The sequence below is a fragment of the Moschus berezovskii genome, chromosome 4 (assembly GCF_049115385.1).
Source record: "Moschus berezovskii isolate FMDL1 chromosome 4, NW_MosBer_1.0, whole genome shotgun sequence".
Classification (NCBI taxonomy): Eukaryota; Metazoa; Chordata; class Mammalia; order Artiodactyla; family Moschidae; genus Moschus; species Moschus berezovskii.
Window position 1 is genome coordinate 115,586,534 of NC_142463.1, and position 23,484 is coordinate 115,610,017.

At 55.5% G+C, this 23,484-nt stretch overlaps 1 protein-coding gene across 1 annotated transcript in view; it reads left to right on the forward strand.

Moving 5' to 3' along the window:
• The first annotated feature begins 886 nt into the window (after nt 1-886).
• VANGL2 (VANGL planar cell polarity protein 2) overlaps nt 887-23,484 on the forward strand; it is a 28,131-nt gene continuing 5,533 nt past the window's right edge. The window contains exons 1-6 of the mRNA XM_055403383.2: nt 887-1,165; nt 16,055-16,315; nt 16,443-16,563; nt 18,602-19,209; nt 19,919-20,055; nt 20,547-20,682. Coding sequence (XP_055259358.1) covers nt 16,245-16,315; nt 16,443-16,563; nt 18,602-19,209; nt 19,919-20,055; nt 20,547-20,682 — 1,073 coding nt within the window. The 5' untranslated portion in view covers nt 887-1,165; nt 16,055-16,244. The remainder of the gene's footprint in view (nt 1,166-16,054; nt 16,316-16,442; nt 16,564-18,601; nt 19,210-19,918; nt 20,056-20,546; nt 20,683-23,484) is intronic.

A 23,484-nucleotide genomic window follows, 5' to 3' on the forward strand; every position in this document is an offset into this window, starting at 1 on the left:
TCCTTGTGTAGTGCTATGAACTCCAGGATATGTGAACCCCCTGGGGACGAGAGCTTGCCTGCTTGGGGTTAGGGGCCCGACAGGCCAACGCATTTTTACACTTGGAGGTTTCCTGGGAGAAGGCCTCTCTCCCCCGCCAAGCAAACTCCCCGGCGCCCTCGTCGTCCCCTCCTCCCCCAGGGCAGGGTTCCCTTTGTAATTAATCCCAACGCTCAAACCAGAGGGGAGGAAAAAGTGTTAATGAGAGAGCATCCCAGACTGACTGGGCGGTCGCCGCTCGCAGCTAGAACACCAAGTAATTAAATTATTTTTGGAAGCGGGGGGATATGGTGGTGACAGTGTCAGAAAAACTCCCGTATGAATGGCAAGAAGGGAGCGTTTCTTGCCAGTAATTAAAATCAAGGATGACTTTCTCTTCCCGCAGCCCTCGGGGGGGTAAAACTCAATCTTTCCACGTCCCAGATTCCATTGGATTTCGTGTAGCCGGGTCTGTGGCCCTAAGAATTGAACATCGCCATCCCCGAGGGTCTGGGGGCTCGGTCTTCCGCTGGCGGGTAGAGGGAAACAGCCCCAGGAGGGGCTGCGGGCTGGGCCCAGGCCAGGCATCGAGGCATCTCCCAGACCACCGTCCAGGGCCGGGGTCACAGCCCCGCTGCCGATTCCCAGGATCCTGGGGGGCCGCCGGGCATCTGGAGGCGAAGGGCTGGGGGGGAGGCGGCGACTCGGGGAAGAGCGGGGCCGCAGACAATGGACGCGGCGGCGGGAGGGCCGGCGGCCGCGGGAACAGCCGGGAGGCGGCACCCGGGAGCGCGCTCCCCGCCCCCTGCACCCCCGCGGCTCCCGGCCCCTCCCCCGCCCCTCCCCCTCCTCCGCGGGCTCCCGATCCGGTTCCCGATCCCCGGATCCGTGATCCTTGGTCCCGCCATGGGAGCCTGAGCGCCCCCCACTCCCCTCTGGCCCCCTGCCCCCGGGGCCCTGAGGGGGACGAGATAGCGGTCTGGGACGGAAAGGGGGCGACCGGACTCGGGAGCCCCCCCTGCAGCCCCCAGCGTCCGCGCTGCCCGTCCACGAGCGCGGAGTTCGGAGCGACCCGAGCGCTGCGGATACAAAGGCGCCGGGCCGAGCCGGGCGCCGGCCCAGCCCACCCCGCAGTTCGCAGCGGCGGGTGAGTGCCGGGCCGCGGGGGCGCGAGCAAAGTTTGAAAAAAAAAGAGACAGAAAGAGGGACAGTCGTGCGAGGGGCCAGGGGGTGCCCAGCCCCGGAGCGAGCGGGGTGGCTTATGGGGGAAAGGGGGCGTGGGCAGCCCCCTTCCGGTGCATCCCACCACTGCACGGCGGAGTGCCCCCCAACTTTGGGGAGAGGAAGGGGCGCTTGGGGAGGCGGCGGAGCCCGGGCCTGGAGAGCCGGGGACTTTCCTGGGCCCGGGGCCGGGGCAGGGGCCTCAGTGTTCCCAGGGGAGCCGGTTGCAGCTGGAGACTTGGGAGTGTGTGTGTTGGAGGTGGAGGGAGAGGCAGTGAAAGGATCGCAGTCTGGAGGTACTGGAAGGCGAGGATGTTTGGGGGTGCATACACACCTCAGGAGTGTGGGAAGGACCCCGGGCAAGTATGCGTTCAGGGTGTGAGGTGGAGTCCGGGGAGCCGCCCGAGGAGAGTAGAGGGGGCGTGTGTGCGGCTGGAGGCTGGAGACCCCGGCACTGTATCCCGGGGCCCAGAGGACAGGCGCCGGCATCCTTCTCTCCACTTGCCCTTGCCCATCTGAGGGCTGTGGGCTCTGCACTGTGAGTTTTAGAGGCTTGGTGAAGCATCCGTGTGCGTGATTCTTTTGTTTTTGTGTGTGTGTGCGCCCTGACATGCTGCGTGTCCCTGCAGGTGGGCCCCTGGATTCGGAGATGAAGGTGTTTTTCTGTGCCTGAGTGTGTGTGCATGCAAGGAGCAGCTGATCATGCATGTGTGGTGTGTTTGGATATGTATTTATGGGCATACTCTGGGGAAGGGGTGTGTGCCTCTGTGTGTGAACTGGGGAGGGGTTTATGGGAAAAAGGTTCTGAGGAAGGTGGGTGGGTAAGAGCAGAATAGGGTGTACCTGGATAGGTGTGTGTACACCTGTGTACTAGAAAGAGATGTGAGTGCATCTGTGTTCTCTTGTGTACGACCTGTTTTGATAAGTCCCACCGTGTGCCTGCCTTAGGTGGTGTGTGTATTTCTGAGTGTCTGTTGGGGGTACTGCCACTTGCCTCTGCACGCGGATTTTCTTGGCAGGAAGCCCAAAGGGAGGGCTGTCTGGAGGGTTCTGAGGCTTTTTGGATGCCCTGCCCTGGTTTTTAGGGTAGTGCCTTAAGTATCTGAGACCCCTGAGGTACCTGTTTTGGGAAACAGGCTTTTCTAGATAAAGGTTGTGTGTGTTGTGGGGAATACGAATAGGGATTTGGGTTGTAGTCCAAGGGGAGTCTGGGGGATTGGAGAAGTCAGGGAAAAGAATGAGAGGGATATCCTCTTATTCCACCTTATAGGTTGGGTTCTTGTACTTGGAGAGTCTACATTCTTGGCTTCCCAGCCCCTGTTCAGCCCCCTCAGGTCCCCCTTGTCTTGGAAAGCCACCTTGGAGTTTGCTGCTTCAGAGACCACTCACTCTGCCCTACCGCTGGGATCCTACAGCTCCTGAGGAGTCTGGGGATTCTGGTGTGGGATGGAGGCGGGGGAAGGAGCACGCCTGGAAGGATGAGACCTGGTCTGGACATCTTCGGTTCTCTGTTGCACGGGGTTCAGAAGGGGGCATGGGAGCTCTGAGGAGGGCAGAGGGGGGTGTTTTTTCAGGAGTTTGTACAGATTTATCTCACAGTTTCCCCCTTTCTCCTGGTGAGAAGCATGATTGGGATGGAGATGCGATCTGGGGCCAGGTCTGAGGGTGATGGAGAGGGAGCTGAGCTTGCCGGGAGGGCGGTTGTCCCTACGTCGGGGAAGGGGCAGGCACCCATTGAGGGCTCTTTTCTCTCGCTGTTATTATTTCTCTTTTGGGGTGAAGGGACAGGGCAGGCATGCACGCCTTGTTGCACATCTCACTCTCGGGCATTTTCCTCTTGCTGCCAGAGGAACTGGTTGAGGCACCCAGTTTTAGAAGCCGAGACTGTGAATGCACAGGCCCGCAGGGTCTCTGGCTAATTCCCTAATGGGAGTCCTTAAGGGGCATGTGCAATTGGAATGTTTGCATTATAGCCCCCAGGGCTCCCCACCTTTCTTAAGACCCCGTGATAAGAGCAGTAAGAGCTAGAAAACGTTGGGACTAGAGGTAGGGCAGAGAAGGAAAAGACTGGATTAAAGAAATGCATGATTGCCCCAAACCTGACACCTATCTGTTGGGTAAGGTTCCCAGGGGCGAGAGAGGCACTTGAATCTAGGATGGTGTGCTCTGGGGTACCTTGTTTGCTTCTGTCCTCTGATTGCATGATATGTTATACTGGTGTGTTTGGGGATGGGCAGGGCTCTTCCAAGGAGGAGGACTTGTGGTCAGACCTTAGGAAAGGCCGCCCTTGAAAGTACTTCTGACTGGAACAAGTGCTCGAGTTCGTCCCTCCTCCCCCATTGTCTTGCTCCTTCCCTCTCTCCCCCTAATTCTTCTGGGGGCTGACTTCTCTGGTATGCCCCCTTGGCTCCTTCTGCTTCTTCAAGATCTGAGGAAGGGTACCCTCCCCTAGCTGTAGAGCAGGACAGACTTTTATTTGCTCATTTGGTTTCCAAGAGCTCCTTCCAGTCGGGGGGCATGAACTTGACCTTTAGAAGCTTCCAGCAGAACAAGGAAGACATCTGGGACCCCCACCCCCATCCCCTGAGTTTGAGGATCTCCAGTCTTCTTTGCTGTTTTTCCCTGAGCATCTCACACTGTGAGGCCAAAGTGAAAAGTCCAGCAGAGTTGTCTGGAGTTAGAACTTAGAAGTGTTAGGACATTGGGCAAGTTCTTAAAACCCATCCCTTAGCCTCTTAGATGTCTTAAGACACCATCTTCCCACCCCAGATTGGGCCTCCTTCCCTGAGTGTCAGCTTGCTGTTAAATTCTGGTTTTGCCACTTCCTAGATCTGAGACCTTGGATAGAGTAGATAACTTTTGAAGCCTCACCTGTAAAATGGAGTTAATAATAGGCCCTACCTCTTAGGTTTATGAGGATTGTGCGTGTGTGCTAAGTCACTTCAGTCATGTCCGACTCTTTGTGACCCCATGGACTGTAGCCCACCAGGCTCCTCTGTCCATGGGGATTCTCTAGGCAAGAGTACTAGAGTGGGTTGCCATGCCCTCCTCCAGGGGATCTTCCCCACCCAGGGAATGAACCCGTGGCTCCTGCAACTACTGCACCGCCGGCGGATTCTTTACCACTGAGCCACCAGGGAAGCCCATTTATGACGATTAAATGAAGTAACAGAGCACTTCGCACAGTGCCTGACACTTGGGACGCCCTCACCAAGTGATAACTGGAGCGGTTCAGGTTCTGATGGATGATTAGTAAGAGAGCGGGTTCTGCGTTGGCGGGGAGACCTGCACTTTGGTTCCGTACTTCTGGCAGACCATATTGGGCACTGCCTACTCTCTGCCAGGCGCTGGTGCAGTACAGGTGTGGAAGGGTGAATAAGATGGGCTTTCACGGGGGAGACATGCATAAACATGCCGATTCACTGTAGCCCCGTGAGGAGTGCACGGAGGTGTGTTGAGGCTACCAGAGCATGCAGCAAAAGTGCTCGGTCCAGGTGTGGGTGCGGGGAGACTTCCCGAGGAGATGTGCCCTTCACTGGAAGTTGTTCAGCCGCCCAGTCGTGTCTGACTCTCTGTGACCCCACGGGCTGCGGCACGCCAGGCTTCTCTGTCCCTCACCATCTCCTGGAGTTTGCCCAAGTTCATCTTCTTTGCATCAGTGATGCCGTCCAGCTATATCATCCTCTGATGCCCTCTTCTTCTGCCTTCAACGTTTCCCAGTGTCAGGGACTTTTTCAATGAGTTGTCTGTTCATATCAGATGACCAAAATACTGGAGCTTCAGCTTCAGCATCAGTCCTTCCAGTGAATATTCGGGGTTGATCTCCCTTAAGATTGTCTGGTTTGAGCTCCTTGCTGTCCAAGGGACTTTCAGGAGTCTTCTCTAGCACCACAGTTTGAAGGCACCAATTCTTTGGCATTCTGCTGTCTTTATGGTCCAGCTCTTACAACTGTACATAACTGTACGTGACCACTGGAAATTTTTTAACTGAGGTGAAATTCACAAAACATGAAATCAGCCAGTTTATTTATTTTGGCTGCACCATGCAACCTGTGGGATCTTAGTCCCCCCATCAGGAATTGAACCTGCACCCTCAGCAGTGAAAGCATGGAGTCCTAACCGCTGGACCACCAGGGCATTCCCTAAAATTAGCTGTTTTAAAGTGAACAGTGGCACTTCGTACACCTATAGTGTTGTGGAATCACTGCTTCTATCTGAGAACGCTTTCATTATCCCCAAAGGAAACCTGTACGCATTAGGTTGCTCCCCGTTCCCTTTCTCCCAGCCCTTGGCAAATACCAGTCTGCATTCTATCTCTATGGATTTACCTATTCAAGATATTTCATGTAAATAGAATGGTGCAATGTGTGACCCTCTGTGTCTGACTTCCTTCACTTAACATAATTTTTTCATGTTTCACCCACATTATAGCATCATAACTCCACTCCTTTTAGTGGTTGAATCATATTCCACTGTGTGTATTAAACTTTGTTATTCAGTGGTTAAGTCATGTCTGACTCTTTGCAACTCTGTGGAATGCAGCACGCCAGACTTCTCTGTCCTTCACTATCTCCCAAAGTTTGCTCAAACTCATGTCCATTGAGTCGTTGATGTCATCCAACCATCTCATCCTCTATTGCCTTCTTCTCTTCCTGCCCTCAATCTTTCCCAGAATCAGGGTCGTTTCCACTGAGCTGGCTCTTTAAGTCAGGTGGCCAAAGTACTGGGGCTTCATCTTCAGCATCAGTCCTCCCAGTGACAATTCATGTTTAGCCTTGAGGATCAACCTTAGCTGGATTTAAAGGATGAGTGAGGCAAGCAGGGAGGGACTTGGGAGGGCGCTGCAGGTAGAGGCTGAGCACGAGCAAGAAGGAGCAGGGGTGCCACGGAGCCACATGCAGCTGGTGTTACTGGATCTTGAAGTATTAACGGGGGATTTGGCCTCAGTTTTCCTGCCTGTGAAACGAAGTCTTGTGTGGTGGGTGGGGTTGGAGGTATTAGGGAGAGGAGAGGCTGGGATGTTATTGCGTGTTCTCAGAGTCTGGGTCGCAGACTTTTTAAAACTTGCTTTCTTTCCTCCTTCCTGGGCAGCTCCCTCCTGTATGCATCTGCCATCATCCTGTGGGTACCCATCTTCTTGCTTTGCTGGGCATTGACTTCCCCTCTCTCTGAATTGACCTGAAATTTCTCTCACGCTCTCCAGGTGGGTAACCCTGTTCATGGGGAGATTTTGATAGCAGAGATGAAGGAAAAGGCCTGGCAGTAAATCCTACTCACACCCATTCCCCAGAAGCCTTCCTTTTTTAAAATCCTGTCTTTTGCTGATCTGACTTGGGCAGCCTTCTCTCCCCTTTTCTCCTGTGTTCTGGAGGGAAATGAGGTGGGTCAGGAAGAGAATCTCTCCATCCTTCTCTCCACCCTGCTTGGTACCAAGCAGAGGCCTCGTGTGGCCTCTACTTAATTTCCAAGAGCACTTTGGAAATTAGGTGTTGCTGTGCCTGTCTGATGCCCCTGGCAAGGCTGGTAATTACAGACATGACAGCTGGGAAAGGGTTTGGGAGAAGCAGCTTAGAATCAGCAGAGCTGAGGATATCCTGGTAATCAGGGTGGGGCAGTGAGAGGGGAGAGTGGGAAGAAGCTGGGGGCTTGAGTGGGGCGGGAGGCTTGGGGGCCCTTCCTTCTACCACTCCGCACACTGCTGAGCTTAGCACCTGCAGGAGAGAAGGAGGTGATTAGGGCCCAGGCCCTGCCTCACTCCAAATGTGGAAGGGGGAGGGGAAGAGAGAGGCTGGGGAACCCAGGAGCCTCCAAAGAAAGAGGCTGAGGGTGGGATGAAGGGTTTCGGCTGCTCTCAGACCTGGGTGTGGTCCAGGTTAGACAGCGGCCGTCATATAGGGGCTGAGTCCAGCATGGTAGCCAGAGTGTTGGTTCTGTCTTATTCTGGGTGGGGTCTTACTTCTCACAGTGAGGTTTTGGGAACAGGGAGTGAGTGAAAGGAATTGGCTGCTCACCCTCTATTGGAGAAAGAGGTGGGAAACTAACGTTTTATTGAGCATCTATTGTGTGCTTGACTCTGCGATATTCTGCATACATTATTTCATTGAATCCTCAACCTTCTGAAGTTGTCACCGTTATCCCCATTTTGCAGATGACAAAACTGAGGTTTATTTTGCAGATGAGAAAACTGAGGTTTAGAGAGGGCCAGGGACTCATCTAAGAATACATAGCTCCTCAGAGGCTGTGCCAGGTCTGTCTGATGTCATTGCTCTCCCATTTCCCAAAGCGCTCTTTCCACCTTTCCATCCTCTCATTTCATTTGTTCAGGTTTGCTCATTATTGCCTTTATTCTTGAACTTGAATGGTTTCCCTGTCTCCTGAAAAGCAGACATGAGTCCAGATGTCAGCCGGGGATGTAAAAGAAGTCTGTCCTTAGAGAGGGTGTCAGTCTGCTGGAAGAATGGGGGCTCCTGGGTGGAGCACCTTGTTGGCACAGCCTGGGGCAGGCCTGCCGCCTGGACAGAACGTCCTTGGGGGCTGGCCTCTTCCTCTCTGCTGGGTCACTTCGCACGTGGAGGCTCCAGCACCGTGACCCATGGAGTCTTGTTTTGTTTGGAAGGGCCTGGCTCTCCCTGGAGAGTTTTCTAGCAATACCCTAACAGTATCCCTCAGACCCTAGAGAGTTTCACCAGAGTTCCTGGCTCCCCAACTCTGGCTAGCAGAGAGGGTATGTCTGTGTAGGGAGTCTGGGGAGGGGCTCTGGCCTTTTAAGGTGAGTGGGTGCGCAGAAGCAGGTGCTGAGCCCGAGGAGGTGTGACTGCAGTAACTTAAAAAGCAACTGAGTATGAACAGAAACACTTATTTTGTCACCTGCTTTACTCCAGGATTGGGGTGGCAGATACAAGGGTTGGGGCATGTTGAGGCTCCTCTGAAAGAGTGAAAACCTCAGGTTGTGGGTTTGTCAAGATGGAGGAGGTTGGTTGGTGCTTGGGCCTTTCAGCTGGCTCGGTTTTCCTAGATAAGAACCGGCTGATTTACCAGGTCAGAGGCCCTGGAATGAAGCAGAAGGAAAAGGTTTTCAGAATGGGGAGACCCAGGTCTGCCACCCCTGCCCCTAGTCACCCTGCGTCTCGCACGCTACTGCTTTTGCCACACAAACTGGTCTTTGTTGCCCGTGTCCCCACATCACAGCTCTTCCCATCCACATGTAGACCTAAGGGTGGCTGACTTCTCATCCTGAGAAACTGCTTTCTATTCCCCCTGACCCCACCCTGAGGCGGTGGCTGGGTGAACAGGCTTTGTAGGTCTCAGGGTCAGGGATGGTCGGGGCCCACCTCGGAGAGTAGGCTGAGAAGAGGGCGTTTTTGTTTTCCCGTGAGGGTGGGAGCATGGGGTGTCCAGGAAGGTGGCCTCTGGGTCAACCCAGCTTGTCTGCCCGCCATGGTCCACCTTCTCCTGTCCCTGAGGACAACTCATGGTGTCCGTTTTCCTGCCTGACTCTTCCGCAGCTTACCTGGTGGGCACGCAGGGGTTGGGCCTTCGCTCCAGCTGAGGGAGGAAGAAGCTCAGAGCCTGGTGGGTGGGAATTAGGGGGCTGCTCATAGGTGAGAATTAAACAGAGGACCCAGCCATCTAGAAGCCCTGGTTCCCTTCTCACCAGCTTGGCATCCGACTCCCTCCTGGCCTGCCCCTGGGAGAGATGCCAAAGTGATTACTCACCCGTTCTGCCCCATGCTCCATCCTCCCACCCAGTGTTCCCTTCCACAAGGGCTGGGAATGGGTCTGGGGGAGTCAGGGGATGGACTGTGGTGGTGTGTGTGCAACATGTGTGTACTTGTGTGCGGTGCGTTGGGAGCAGGGACTTTGAGCGCGGGGTGGGGGTGGGGGTGCTGGCGAGAGAGCGGAGCAGGTCTCTACAGAACCTGCCTGGCCAGGGCGGGTGGAGCTGGGTGGGGCAGTCAGGAGCCATTCCAGGTTTCCGAGGGGGAATACGAGTGGGGGGTGCACGTGCGTGTATCTGTGTTTGTTGATTTGGAGGGCACTCAGCCTCCCCTTTGCTTTAGATAGAGGGAAGTGGGGGAAATCGATGGAGAAAGGCCTGCCTCAGGCTCCTCCAGCTCCTTTTCAGCTAGAACGCCAGCTCGGGTATCCTGGCCAGGAGCCCAGTCTGAGGCTCCCCCGCCCCGCTCCCCGACAGGCTCCTTGCACCAGGGTCTGGTGGTGAACAGCCGCTCGGGCTGTCTGGGTGACCCAGGCAGGGGCCTTCCCCTGCTACTCAGCCCAGGGAGGAGAGGGAGCCTGCCCCCTGCCCCAGGGCTCTCAGGATGGTGAGCTCACGTCGGGCTGTCCTGGGAGAGTGCCGGGTTTACGGGGCGGGGGCGGGGCTTGGTGCCAGCTTTTGGGCTCCTGGGTCCGGCTCTTTCTCACCCCTCGGCCCACTGAGAGCCAGCTGTTCTCTCTGGCCTCCTGGACGGTATTGTCACTGAAGGACATTGGTGTTCTTTTTCAGGGCACAGGAGTGAGGGTGGGGGGCGAAACCCCCTTTTTGGTCTAGGGCTTGGGGCTGGTCCTGGCCCACTCTGTGCCTTAGCTGCTTTTGTGGTAGAGAGAACCCAGCATGGGCCTGCTGGGATGGAGGGCTTGTCCCCGGTGCACGGCTAGATGGGAATGATGAGGAAAGGAGGAGATCCTCAGTCAGGAGTGGTTGGCGGGTGGGCAAGGGAACGGCCTCTTTAGGGCAGGGGCTCCTCAGTCTCAACTGTCTGCACAAGCTGAGGCCCGTCCACTCTCTGTCCCTGTGTTGCTGGGGAGAAGAAGGGACGGGGCGGGAGCCAGTGAATTCTCTCCTGTCCTGGCCATCTCCTAGTCTCTGCTGTTTTAAGAACCAGAGTCTGGAAGGAGTGCCAGGGATGGGCCTGGTCTCACTCCTAGAGGAGCATGCCCGAGTCACAGTGTCAGTGAGGTCTTTCTAACAAAGAGGCCAGAAAGGGCTGCCTCAGATGTGGTCCCAGGAGCGAGCGCCCTTTTTTCTCTGGGCCCTACCTTTTTATCTGTAAAACTTGGGGTCACGCCTTGGAAGGCCTCCTGCGTGTTAGTGCTGGAGCCTACCAAGAGCTGTGTGGGTCAGCCCCCTGTGTCCTCCTGTGGTTGGTGGGGGCGAGCATGGGGAATGATGTGGGCATGGTCAGAGGCCCTGGCACATCCCTCTCCTCGTGGGAGTGTTAGGGGCTGCCTCCCTCCCTCCCAACACCAGACACCTCGTGACCCCACCAGTGTCTGACGGGGTGGCCTGGATTGAGCATGCCCGTGAGACTCAGAGCGACGTGGCCAGGGGAGGACGAAGCTGGACAGTCAGCTGGGACTTGGAATCTGCCCTGCCTCACACTAGCTGATGTCTTGGCAAGGACCTCGGTCTCTCTGGACAGACGTCTAACTCCTTGGATACCGGGCTGGGAGGCGGGCCTTCTTGAGGGTGCGCATCCAGCATTTTGGGTGGAACTCACATTGATATCCTTGGACACTGAGGCTGTGGTGGGTGACGCTTAGGGAGCCATGAGGCTGGGGGCCCACGTGGCCACACCTCCCATGGGTTTTAGTGGGGAAGGGGGTGCACGGTCCACGCAGTCAGACCTAGGTTCTCGTGTAGGAATCAGACAGTTTTTAAAAACATTGAAGTATGTTGATCTACATTGTTGTGTTAATGTCAGATGTACGGCACAGTGATTCAGTCTTTTTGAAGGCTGTAGAAACCACAGACCTTTCGTGGGCAAGGGTCCACAGACTCCTCTGCAGGAGGGGTCTGAAGGGGTGATCACGTCCATTTCCTTGCATCCAGGCAGGACCACCCTTCCCCTGTCCTTGGCTGAGGAGAGGAAGGCCATTTGTTTAAACGATGGTCCGATCAGAGTGCTGCCCGTCAGAGGAGAACTTTTGGCCTCCTGTCCTCTTTCTCTTCCTCTTGCCCGCTCCAGCTGGAAGTTCATTCTGAAATCCTCTGCAAGTGCCTTCCGTTGCAGCACTGGTCGGGAGCTCCCAGCCCTGTCTTCTGAGTGCGTGTCTGTGCTCTGTCCGCTGCCCAGCGTCTTCTCTGCCTGGTTGCCCTGCCCCCACAGTGCTTTCCCCCAGCCCCATCTGGGTCCTCCTCGCTGCCTCCTTTCCCCACTGCTGAAAGGAGCTGGGACTGGGTGGATGGTGGCCGAGAGTAGTGGGAAGAGGCGGTGACCATAGCCGCCTGCCTTCTGGTCCTCAGCCCGCGCCTGGCCAGAGACGCCCGAGTCTGTGCCCGAGGCCTCATCCACCTAGGCTGCTCCTCCGAGTGGGGCAGTGGGGAGGGAATAGTCCTAGTCTGCCTTTTGGCCAACACCAAGCCCTCCCATGCCTCCCAGTCTACCCAGGGCCTTACTCCCTCTGCCTGTTGCCAGGTTCTGAGTGTATTTTTTCCAAAGGCCTCTGATTGTTTCCTGAAGAAACCTGATCCCAGAGCTTATACAAAAGCTGGGGCCGCCAGAGGAGAAACCCCATTCTCTCCCGCTCTGTCCCTACACCCCCACCTCCATAACCTCTCCCGCTTTGGATGCTGGGTATGGGTTCCAGGACCTGGCTGCCATCACCTAGGCAACAGGGGGCTTTGGTTGCCATGGTGATCAATGTGGGAGAAGCTGGGCAGCAGGGACAAAAGCCCCCACGTTTCTACCCCCCCCGGCCCTTGCCCCAATCCTCATGGGATGATACTGAGACACATTCCATTAATTTTATTTCTGAAAGGCCTTTGGAGGGGAGAAGGGTCTCCTTTTTGTGACAGACTTTCTCTTCCTTCCCTCACTCCTCTCTGGCCTGTTTTTAACCCCAGATAATCCGTGGTTGGCTTGAGCAGGGGACCAAGTCACCGTGTTTATGTGTCTGAGGTGGGGCTGGGGGCAGTGGAACACACTCCCTTTTACAGCCTCCAACCCTTTAAACCAGGGCCCTCCCTGCCTTGGACGAAGTCCGGACTTCCCTCATGCCCCCATATTTCCATGTGTTGATCCCATCCAGTGGTCCCCTCCCCCACCCTCTTCCCTGGGAATGCTGCCCACCCGGAGACCCTCCAAACCCCTGATTCCTGGGTCCAATTAAACAAGGGGAACTTCGGCCCTTCTCGTTTCTCACCTAACGTCCCTCCCCATAGCCTCTCCAGTGCTTGGGTTAGATTCCTGGGGTGCTCCAGGAGACAGCAGGCAAAGGTCTCAGAAACTGGGTTCATTTTTGGCCACTCTGGCAGGGGAGGGAACAGCATGTTTGGGTGCTTTCTGAGTACCTTGAGTTGGGTTGGTAGGGGTGGGAGAAGCAGGACAGGGGAGCCAGGTTTATGTTGGGTCTTTAATCAGCAGCTGGGAGGAAGGTAGGGAGCTCTAGGCTGGAACAGTTTAGAACAAAGGGTTGGGAGGGAACTGGCACCCTGTCTGGTTTGAAATTTATCTGTAGGGGAAGCACAATGGCATCAGCTTCCCTCCTGGGTGTGTTTGAAGTGGTGGTTCTGATCTGCTGTGTGTGTGTGTGTGTGAGTGTTTGTGTGTGTGACTTTAGTTGTACACGCAGCAAGATTTATTTATACCACCTTTTCCCCAGGTCTCAGAGGAAGTGTCTGGGGATTGGAGCAGGAGTGACCCTGAGTCAGAGTGTATTAATTGCTTAACCTGTTACTTGCTGAGCAGTTTGTTAAAGTACGTCTTTTATCCCCAGTATACTTAACAACAACCCCATGAGGTGTTGATGTAAAACATCACTTCCCCTGTTTTACCAACGAGCCTACCAGGCTGCCACGCACAGTGAAGTTAAGCAACTTGCGCATGATCACACAGCTCCTCAGTGGGAGAGTTAGGTTTTAAACTCAGATACTCAGGTGCAAATCCCAGGCTCTTTTTGCTGTTGACTCCTCTGGCAGCCGTGAGAATTCAGGCTCGGGAGATGGAGAGTCTGGGTGATTGTGTCTCGTCTAGACTCGAGTCCATGGCAGTCCTTTTCCTCTGTATTTCTCCACCTCCCTCACCGTGTCCCCCACGTTTCTCTTTGAACCTCCTGGTGAAATTGAGTTTGTAGGAGGAGGACTAGAAAGAATGGTCTGAACCGCAACGGGAGAGATACAGGCGATGTGTCTGAACTATATCAGGGACGAGGCCAGTAGAATGGGTTCTTGGGAGATGGGGTAGCGGAGTCCAGCATAATTTGCAGATAAGAAGGTGAACAGGGCCTTGTTTGTGGCAAAGGTTTCTAGAAGGGTTTAGGGTGGGTGGGCTAAGATGTTGTTGTCTCCGTTGCCTGATCGTGTCTTTGTTACATGTCTTGATATGGGGCTGTGGACAGACATCACCAGGCCATGGAGTGTCTCCACATACCTCTGTGAGGAAGATAAACGAATGGAGGTATCATTTATTTCATCTCCCTGCAGTGTTTGTGGTTTCCGCGAGAGGCAGGCGGTATCAGTTACTAGCCGTGTGCCAATGGAAAGGTGGTGGATACAAGTCCGTACCAATCATAGAGCTTATTCTCAAGTTACTGATGGTTCAGTTCGGTTGGAGAAAAGTTAACAACTACATAAAGCAAATTCATTTCAGTTCTTAGCATAACTGACCTCGTGGCAGCACTTGACCTGGCTGATTGTATTCCTGCCTTGAAGCAGTAATTCTTGGCTGCATGAGAGCCCACTCTTCTGGTCTCCTTGCTCCTCTGGCCTCATGGCCTCAGCCCCTTTGCCTGTTCTGTGTCTTCGGACATGTTTACATGTTGGGGTTCTAAGGGAGCCCCTATTTAACCCTCTCACTGGATGATCCCATCCGTTCCCTTGACCTTGCACACCATCCGTACCTCCAGCTCAGACTCTTTTCTGAGTCTCGCTCCTCTGACACTCAGCTGCCTGTTTAACTGCCTGTCTCACAGCCGTGAACTCAGCATGCTGGAAACCCAACTCACAAATTCCTCCCCAGTCTTCCCACCTGATAATGGCACTACCACCTCCTTTCCTGCTCAGGCCAGAGATCTTGATGCTCCCCTCCTCCTCAGCCAATCTAGTTAAGTCCTGCTGGTCCTACCCAACATACGTCACGAATGTGACCATTTCACACCTCCTCTGCTGCTCTGCCCCATCACTGCAGTCACCTCCTTCCTCGTCTCCCTGCTTCTGCCTTCCCTTCTTTCTAGTCTCTATGTGGAGAGCTAAAACCCTTCCCAGGCTTCCCACTGAATTAACCCAGCTCTTCCCCAACCCGGGGCTTCCCCGGTGGCTCAGCAGTAAAGAATCCACCTGCAGTGCAGGAGTCACAGGAGACACGAGTTTGATCCCTGGATCGGGAAGATGCCCGGGAGGAGGGCATGACAACCCACTCCAGTATCCTTGCCTGGAGACTTGCCATGGATAGAAGAGTCTGGTGGACTATAGTCCATGGGGTTGAAAAGAGTCTGACATGACTGAGCAACTTAGCATGCACGCCCACTTTCCCTAACCCCTGGGGTCTGCAATACCCCGGCCCCTGGCCACCCCTTCAGCCTCACCTTCCACTGCCTCTCCCTTCCTCACACCTGGCTCCGCTGGGCCTCCCAGCTCTGCTGCCTTTGGCCTTTCTGGGGGTGGCCATCTGCTCTGCAGGTTCTCCCTGCTTAGCCCCTGTGCTCCTTCAGCTTGGTGGCTGTTCCCTCAGGTTTCCCAGAACCACTCAGGTTAAAGGAGCCCTGCTCCCCAGACTCGTCCGCCATGCTGTCTGCGTCCTTCTTTCGTCACTGATGTAGTTAGTTGTTTATACGCACCTGTTAACATGCACCACCCCTGCTGGGCTGTGCACCCGGGGCTTCCTCTCCACTGTGCTCAGGGCTTGGCAGGGGATATGGTTTCTAGATGGGGCCTCAGCAAGAGGTGATGACTCAGTGAGTGACGGTGGGAAATAACTGCTCAGTGCCCAGGGATGTACCACTGGGTGCTGGGGGTGAAGGGGTTGGGGCTGGGTTGTGAGGTGGTAAGCAGGCTTGGGTGAGAGTTAGGAAGGACGGGAGGAGAGGCCCTCTCCTCTGCTGAACCGGAAGGTGAAAGTGTAGAAGAAAGACGCTGCCCCTCAGTCCACAGCGGTCAGACAAGCTCCCGACATTGCCTGGTTCGGGATGTCAGGTTTTTAGAGAATGGTTTCTGCTTACCTTCCTTTCCTGCCCTTCACCACGTGGTTTGTAGTTTACATTCTTCACCCTGGCCATGTGAGCACATTTGTGCATGCACACAAGTCAGGCCACTCACAGACACACACACACACAGCCGTAAGGGGAGCAGCCAGCTTCACCTCACAGTAACTTTGGGTATGTTTGACATCTGGGGAGACAACACCAGGAGAAGCTGCCGTAGGCAGCCCCCTGTGGGCACTCAGACATTGAGAATGGGAGGAGATGAGCGGCCTGGGGTAGCCTCTGGACTGAAGCTGGCCGCCTCCTGCTTCGGTCTGCACTGGGCCAGCCAGTTGGCCTGGCCAGAACCCACGTTCTCTAGTGTTCCTTACTGAGACTAGGAAAGTGCTGCCCAGCTCTCCCCTGCAGGGGGTCCAGAGTTGGGTCATTCTGGGAGGCGTTTGCTGTCATCTTCCCCCATCCCGGGGCACAGTCTGGGGCTGCTCTTTCTAGGAGGCAGGGCGGGAGGAACTGGGCCCACTGGACAGAGCAGGAGCCTGGGGCGGGGGGACATTCTCAGGTGGGAGCGAGGCTCCCCTGAGCTTCCTGTGGCTGCTTCCTGGGCATGGCCTCCCTTTCTGCTCTGGCCCCACAGAGAGCTCCAGCCCCACCCCGACCAGCTGCTTCCTTTTCTCAGGAGCGCCGCTTGATTTTCTCTGAGACAAGCCCACCTGTCCAGCAAAATAGAGTCCCTCAGGGTGACGGTTGATTTCCTGAAGGTGCCCCTTGGCCTGAAGAAGCCGGTGCTGAAGGAGGTGGCAGGGGGCCCCCCCAGAAGGCCCCAGCCTGTGGCCCTGGAGCGCTACAAGGCGCGGCGTTCGGACGCCATGGACACCGAGTCCCAGTACTCGGGCTATTCCTACAAGTCTGGCCACTCCCGCAGCTCCCGCAAGCACAGGTGGGTGTGCCTGGGGGCTGACACAGGTGGGGAGTGGGGTGGGAGCACCACAGGGGTGGCGGGCCGCTGAGAAGCACGGGGCCTCCCCTTGACCTTCCGTGCCCGTTCCCCTGGCCTTCTGCTGCAGGGACCGCCGGGACCGACACCGCTCTAAGAGCCGAGACGGGAGCCGGGGGGACAAGTCGGTGACGATCCAGGCTCCAGGGGAGCCCCTGCTGGACAATGAGTCCACGAGAGGGGATGAGCGGGTGAGCGTCAGGGGCTGAGGTCTGGACCAGGTGTTTCCACTCGGATCCCTGGAGAAGCTGGAGGTCCATCCGAAAGGGGAAGGGACTGGAAACCTGGCCTCTTTCGACAGAGAGAGGAGGGCATTTTGGGTCATACTTCTGCTAAGGGTCCCAAGGTAGGACCTCGTCCCAGTGGAATTCTATAGAATCTTGGTAGAATTCAGAGATCCCTTTGGAAGCAGCAGCCTCTTTCATCTTTTATGATTCATGTGACCTGGGCTGTGTAATGGGAATTGCCTCTCCTCTGGGCTTATGCCAGCCAGTTAGGGGAATGGGAATCTGGAGTGGGAGGACGGTGGTGGGTGGGGGCTAGAGGTGTGGCAGCCCAAAGTTTCCCTTGGGCACTCTGGTGCCCTCTGGTGTCGGACTGTAGAATAGCACCCGCTGGTCAGAGGGAGGAGTTGATGGAGAAAGGGGAGGAAGTGAGCTTGGGGAGATGGGAGGGGGTTTTCGCCGGGTTGCTCCTGCTCCAGCCTCTCTGGCCCACTCTGTGCCCCTGGCAGGGAGGGCAGGAGGCAGTGCCCAGTGCTAGAAGAGGGAAGAGGCAGAATTTGGGGTGACTGAGGTGGTCCATGTATAATTCCTCCTTTCTTCTTGGGAGCATCTTAGGGAGCTGGAGACCGCACGAGACATCTCAAGACCGACCCTGGGGATTCCTGGGGCTTGGAAGCAGATCAGTACCTGAGGGAAATGATCTTTCTCCCTCTTTCCCAATCCCGTCTTCTCCCAGAGACCTGGCCTAACCCTAACCCTGATCAGCTCTTCTGTTGTTGGGGGGTGTGCCCAGGCTCTTGAACTCGGAGCACAGGTGTGGGTATGGTGGTTCCCTGAGCTGAGACAGGCAGTGCTTCCACTTTCCGCCTTCTGTTCAGACTCCCCTTTCCTTGGGGAAATGCCCATGTGGTGGGCATTCAGATGGGCCAGAAGAGCCAGGCAGGCAGACCGGAGACCCAGAGTGGCCCCGAGTCTGCGCTGTGTCTTGCGTGCCCTGCACTCGCCTCTCACCTTCCCCTTCCCTTCCTCTCGGTGTCCGCTTCTCGCCCCCATGCTTCCTCAGCCAGGTCACTCCCTTAACTAGATGCCGTAGGATAGGTGCCTATTACCTACCCTGGCCTTGGGCTTCCCAGGTAGTGCCAGCGGTAAAGAACCCACCCGCCAATGCAGGAGATGTAAGATACTCAGGTTTGATCTCTGGGTTGGGAAGATTCCCTGGAGGAGGGCGTGGCAACCCATTCCAGTATTCTTGCCTGGACAGAGGAGCCTGATGGGCTACAGTCCATAGGGTGGCAAAGAGTTGGACATGGCTGAAGCGACTTAGCACAGCACAGCACAGCATGGTACATCCTGGACTTGCAAGTGGGTTGCTCGAGCCTGCCTGCTTTGCCTGGAGGGTCTGACCTCAGATCCCATTCTCGGACTGAGCAGCTCCCTGGCATCTCTCTTGGACCCTCTGTTCTGAGGGTGCATGTGCAGGTTTCTCCTGGTTGGCTCGATGGCATGAAGCTCCCCAAGGGCCCAGGTTTCAGATGTGCCAACCCTGAGGCCAGACTTGGGCATGCAGGGAAGTGTTAAGTCTCTCAGTTGTGTCTGACTCTTTGTGACTCCTCGGACTGTAGCCCGCCAGGCTCCTCTGACAGTGAAAGTGAAGTGGAAGTCGCTCAGTCGCGTCCGACTCTTTGCGACCCCGTGGACTATACAGTCCATGGAATTCTCCAGGCCAGAATACTGGAGTGGGTAGCCTTTCCCTTCTCCAGGGGATCTTCCCCACCCAGGGATCGAACCCAGGTCTCCCGCATTGTGGGCAGATTCTTTACCAGCTGAGCCACAAGGGAAGCCATCTGACAGTTGAGCTCAGTAAATACTCGGATGGCTGCGTGTGTGTTGTTTACCCTCTTTTCTCCTCTCCCTGCTTTGCTCTCTGTCTTCTTCCCACTCCCTTCTTCTCCCGTGTCCCTGCCTCCTCCTCCGCCTCCTCCTCCTCCTCCCCGTCACCCTGTAGGACGACAACTGGGGGGAGACGACCACAGTGGTAACGGGCACCTCGGAGCACAGCGTCTCCCACGATGACCTCACGCGCATCGCCAAGGACATGGAAGACGGCGTCCCGCTGGGCTGCGCCCGGCACCTGGGTGTGGCGGCGGGCGCCGCGCTGGCCCTGCTGTCTTTCCTCACGCCTCTGGCTTTCCTGCTGCTGCCCCCACTGCTGTGGCGGGAGGAGCTGGAGCCGTGCGGGACGGCCTGCGAAGGCCTCTTCATCTCCGTGGCCTTCAAGCTGCTCATCCTGCTGCTGGGCAGCTGGGCCCTGTTCTTCCGCCGGCCCAAGGCCTCCCTGCCGCGCGTCTTCGCGCTGCGCGCGCTGCTGATGGTGCTCGTCTTCCTGCTTGTCGTGTCCTACTGGCTCTTCTACGGGGTCCGCATTCTGGACGCCCGCGAGCGCAGCTACCAGGGCGTGGTGCAGTTTGCCGTGTCCCTGGTGGACGCCCTGCTCTTTGTGCACTACCTGGCCGTGGTCCTGCTGGAGCTGCGCCAGCTCCAGCCGCAGTTCACGCTCAAGGTCGTGCGCTCCACCGACGGGGCCAGCCGCTTCTACAACGTGGGCCACCTCAGGTACAGGCGCCCGGGGACGGACAGCCCGGCCTGCGGCGGGGGCGGCGGGGCGTGATGGCGGGCGGAGGTGAGGCGCTCGGAGGGCTGGGTGTGAAGTTGTGTGTCTGTACATCGGAGGTTGTCAGCAGTGTTTGCTGCGTGATGGTGGGATCACGCTGAGGGTCCTGGAGCAGATAGGGTGGGAGTTAGGAGCTGGGAGTGAATAGATGAACAGAGAGCGGGGGTCTTATAGAGGCAGGACCAAAGAGGAGACAGGTGTGATTCTTTGGCATCACCACGTTTCTCGCTCTTGAGGGCACTCAGGGAGCAGTCACTGAGATGAGCTGGCCAGAGGAAGGGCCCCCAGGGAAAAGAGAACGAGGGAGGTTCTTCAGCCCCCTAAACTTGGCAGGATGGCCCCCCTGGCCACCCAGATTATCATTAGTCCTGCAGGGAATCTTGAAGGGAATGCTGGAGGGGAGGAGGTGACCCCTGGCTGGGGATCCTGGCCCACTGCCCTTTCTCCGCTGGGTTTCAGCGCGGCAGGGAAGGAGTAGCAGGCCCAGCCCTGGGGAAGGCTTAGGAGCCTGGTGAGTAGACCGCAGGCCCCGAGCCAGGCTTCTGGGAAGCAGCTTGTCCCTGCCCTCTGTGCTCTCCTGCCCTGATGTGTCCCTCCCCTGCGCCCCTTGTCTGTCTTCTCCGCCTCCCCCTCCTGCCGTCTCCCCCACAGCATCCAGCGTGTGGCAGTGTGGATCCTGGAGAAGTATTACCATGACTTCCCTGTCTACAACCCTGCCCTCCTCAACCTGCCCAAGTCCGTCCTGGCCAAGAAAGTGTCTGGCTTCAAGGTGTATTCCCTCGGAGAGGGTGAGCGGCCCTGCTCCTTGGCCTCGTGGTCTCCTCCCAAGTTCCTGCCTCCCGTTTCTCTTTCACCCTCTTGCCGTGCTTTCTCCTTCCTCAGACTGTGTCCCAGCCCTCCTGTCCTCTCCCTGCACACCAGGTGGCTGTTTCGGCTGCTGATTCTACTCTTTCCCTTTATGCCACGGTGTGTCCCCTTCCTCTGGCTCCGCCGTGTCTGCTCCTCAGCCCTGGTCCTCGGCCCTCGCTCTCGGAGTCCCGACCCTCCCGCACTGGGAAGGAACCCGTGCGGGACTCCTGCTCTCTGGTGCCCTCCTTGCTGCCTTCCTGTGGGCCTCTCCCAGAGGTCGTGGCCGGGAGGAATGGGAAAGGGAGGTGTTCCTGGGGGGTGGACACGGCTTCCTCTGGACATGTCGGGGGGCTGGCCCCAGACTTCCTGGAGTGGGAATCAAGGCGGCGCTCAGAAGGGCCCAACCTCTCTCTCTCCTGCTTCCGCACAGAAAACAGTACCAACAACTCCACGGGTCAGTCCCGCGCTGTGATCGCAGCGGCGGCCCGCAGGCGGGACAACAGCCACAACGAGTATTACTACGAGGAGGCCGAGCACGAGCGGAGGGTGCGCAAGCGGAGGGCCAGGTGGGTCTCGGGGCGGGCTGCCCGGGGCTGCCGGGGGCGGGCAGAGGGAGACCCCCTAGCTCCCGCACCTGGTGATGGTGTGGGTGGGGTGTGTGTGTTCCTTTTCTGTTGCTGCCTTAGTAAGCCACCATGAGCTGGGTGCTGTGAAACAGCTCACGTTTATTGTCTTGCGGCCCTGAGAGTCAGGCACAGGTGAGCTGAACCCTCCGCGCAGGGTTCACGGGCCAAACTCTAGTTTTAGCCCGAGTCCCCTTCCAAGCTCACTGGTTGCTGGCAGAATCAGTTCCTGGTCACCTGGACCCATAGGCAGTTTTCCTTGAGGCCAGCAAGACCAGGTCTCTGACTTCTGACACCAGCCAGAGAGGACTCCACTTCAAAGGGCTCGTGATGAAATTAGGCCTGCAGCGTAATCTCCTTATTTTAAAGTCAGCCAACTTGGCATTTTCATTACCTCTGCAAAATATACCAAGATTATTGGATAACCAGGGGACGGGGATCTGGTGGAGTTGGATGGGGCATTTGGGTTCTGCCTGCACAGTGGGGCAGGGACCGTTACAGCCCGTGAGCCTCCCTGGCAATGCCAGGGACCGAGGCTAAACCAGCCCTCCTTCCAGTTGATCTTGGAGGCTTGCTCAGCAGATGGTACATCTTTACCTGCCAAAAATGAGGTTCTAGTGCCCTATCTTGGTAAATTCTTAAACGCTGTCCCCATGCTTGCTTTTTTCCTATTCACATTATCATGTGAATGCTGTTCATGCCTGAAGAGTCTCTCTTGGTGTCGACTGCTTGCCAGGGCCGTATTTCTACAGGGGAGGAACAGAGGGTCTTGGGACTCTGCCCTTCCTCACACATGATCTCCAGGTTTCGAAGGAGGAAGGTAGCCCTGACCCTGTTCCTTTTTTTTTGGTTTTTTAAAAAGTTTTCTTTTAATTGGAGGAAAATTGCTTTATAAGTTGTGTTGGTGTCTGCAGTGCAAATCACCCATCAGTTCAGTCCAGTTGCTCAGTCGTGTCCGACTCTTTGTGACCCCATGTACTGCAGCACGCCAGGCCTCCCTGTCTATCAACTCCCGGAGTTCACTCAAACTCATGTCCATCGAGTCGGTGATGCCATCCAGCCATCTCATTCTCTGTCATCCCCTTCTCCTCCTGCCTTCAATCTTTCCCAGCATCAGGGTCTTTTACAGTGAGTCAGGTGGCCAAAGTATTGGAGTTTCAGGTGTACCGGAGTTTCAGCTTCAGGATCAGTCCTTCCAGTGAATATTTAGGACTGATTTCCTTTACGATTGACTGGTGTGATCTCCTTGAGGGACTTTCAAGAGTCTTTTCTAATACTACAGTTCAGAAACATCAGTTCTTCAGTGCTCAGCTTTATAGTTCAATTCTCACATCCATACGTGACTACTGGAAAAACCAAAGCTTTGACTTATACGGACCTTAGTTGGCAAAGGTAATGTCTCTGCTTTTTAATATGCTGTCTAAGTTGGTCATATGGACATGGGTTTGGGTGGACTTTGGGAGTTGGTGATGGACAGGGAGGCCTGGTGTGCTGCGGTTCATGGGGTCGCAAAGAGTCGGACACGACTGAGCGACTGAACTGAACTGAACTGAGGTTGGTCATAGCTTTTCTTCCAAGGAGCAAGTGTCCTTTAATTTTATGGTTGCAGTTACCACCTGCAATGATTTTGGAGCCCAGGAAAATAAAATCTGTCACTGTTTTCATTGTTTCCCCATCTATTTGCCATGAAGTGATGGGACCGGATGCCATGACCTTAGTTTTTTGAATGTTGAGTTTTAAGCCAGCTCTTTCACTCTCCTCTTTCTCTTTCATCGAGGCTCTTTAGTTCCTCTTCACTGTCTGCCATAAAGTGATTTCTGATTTCTGCCAGAAAGTGCAGAAAGTGGCAGAGATCAGCCATAATTATGCATATATCTCCTCCTTCCTCTCCCCCAGCCCCTCTCAGTCATCACGGAGCACCAGGCTGGATTTCCTGTGTTACACAGCAGCTTCTCACCAGCTATCTGTTTTACTCATGGTGGTATGCATACAGTCAGTGTATGCATACAGTCAGTAGCATAAAGTCAGTGCTACTTTTGCTGTTCATCCCACTCCTTCCTTTCTCCAGGGTGTCCATAAGCTTATTCTCTACATCTGCATTCCTTCCCTGCACATAGATTCAATACCATTTTCTAGATTCCATATATATACATTAATATACTTTGTCTTTCTCTTTCTAACTTACTTCACTCTGTATAACAGGCTCTAGGTTCATCTACCTCTCTAGAACTGACTCAAATTCATTCTTTTTTATGGCTGAGTGATATTCCATTGTGTGTCTCTCTCTATAGACACCCATACATACCACGTCTTCTTTATCCATTCATCTGTCAATGGACAAATAGGTGGCTTCCATGCCCTAGTTATTGTATGTACTAGTATGTACTATGAACATTGGGATGCATGTATCTTTTTGAATTATGGTTTTCTCAGGGTATTCACCCAGTAGTGGGATTGCTGGATCATATGGTAGTTTATTCCTAATATTTTAAGGAATCTCCATACAGTTCTCCATAGTGGCTGTATCACTTTACATTCCCACCAATATTTTCTCCAGCATCTGATCCTGTTTTTACACGAGGCTGCAGTAGATGGACAATCAGCAGTCCCATTTCTGTGACATTGCAGCAAGTCTCCAGTTGCCGTGGGAAGGAAGCCAGAAAAGTTCCCTGCCTCCTCTGCCTTCTGCCTTGATCATGATCTCTGGATCTCCTGGGCTGGTGCTACCATAGGGGACCCTGTCCT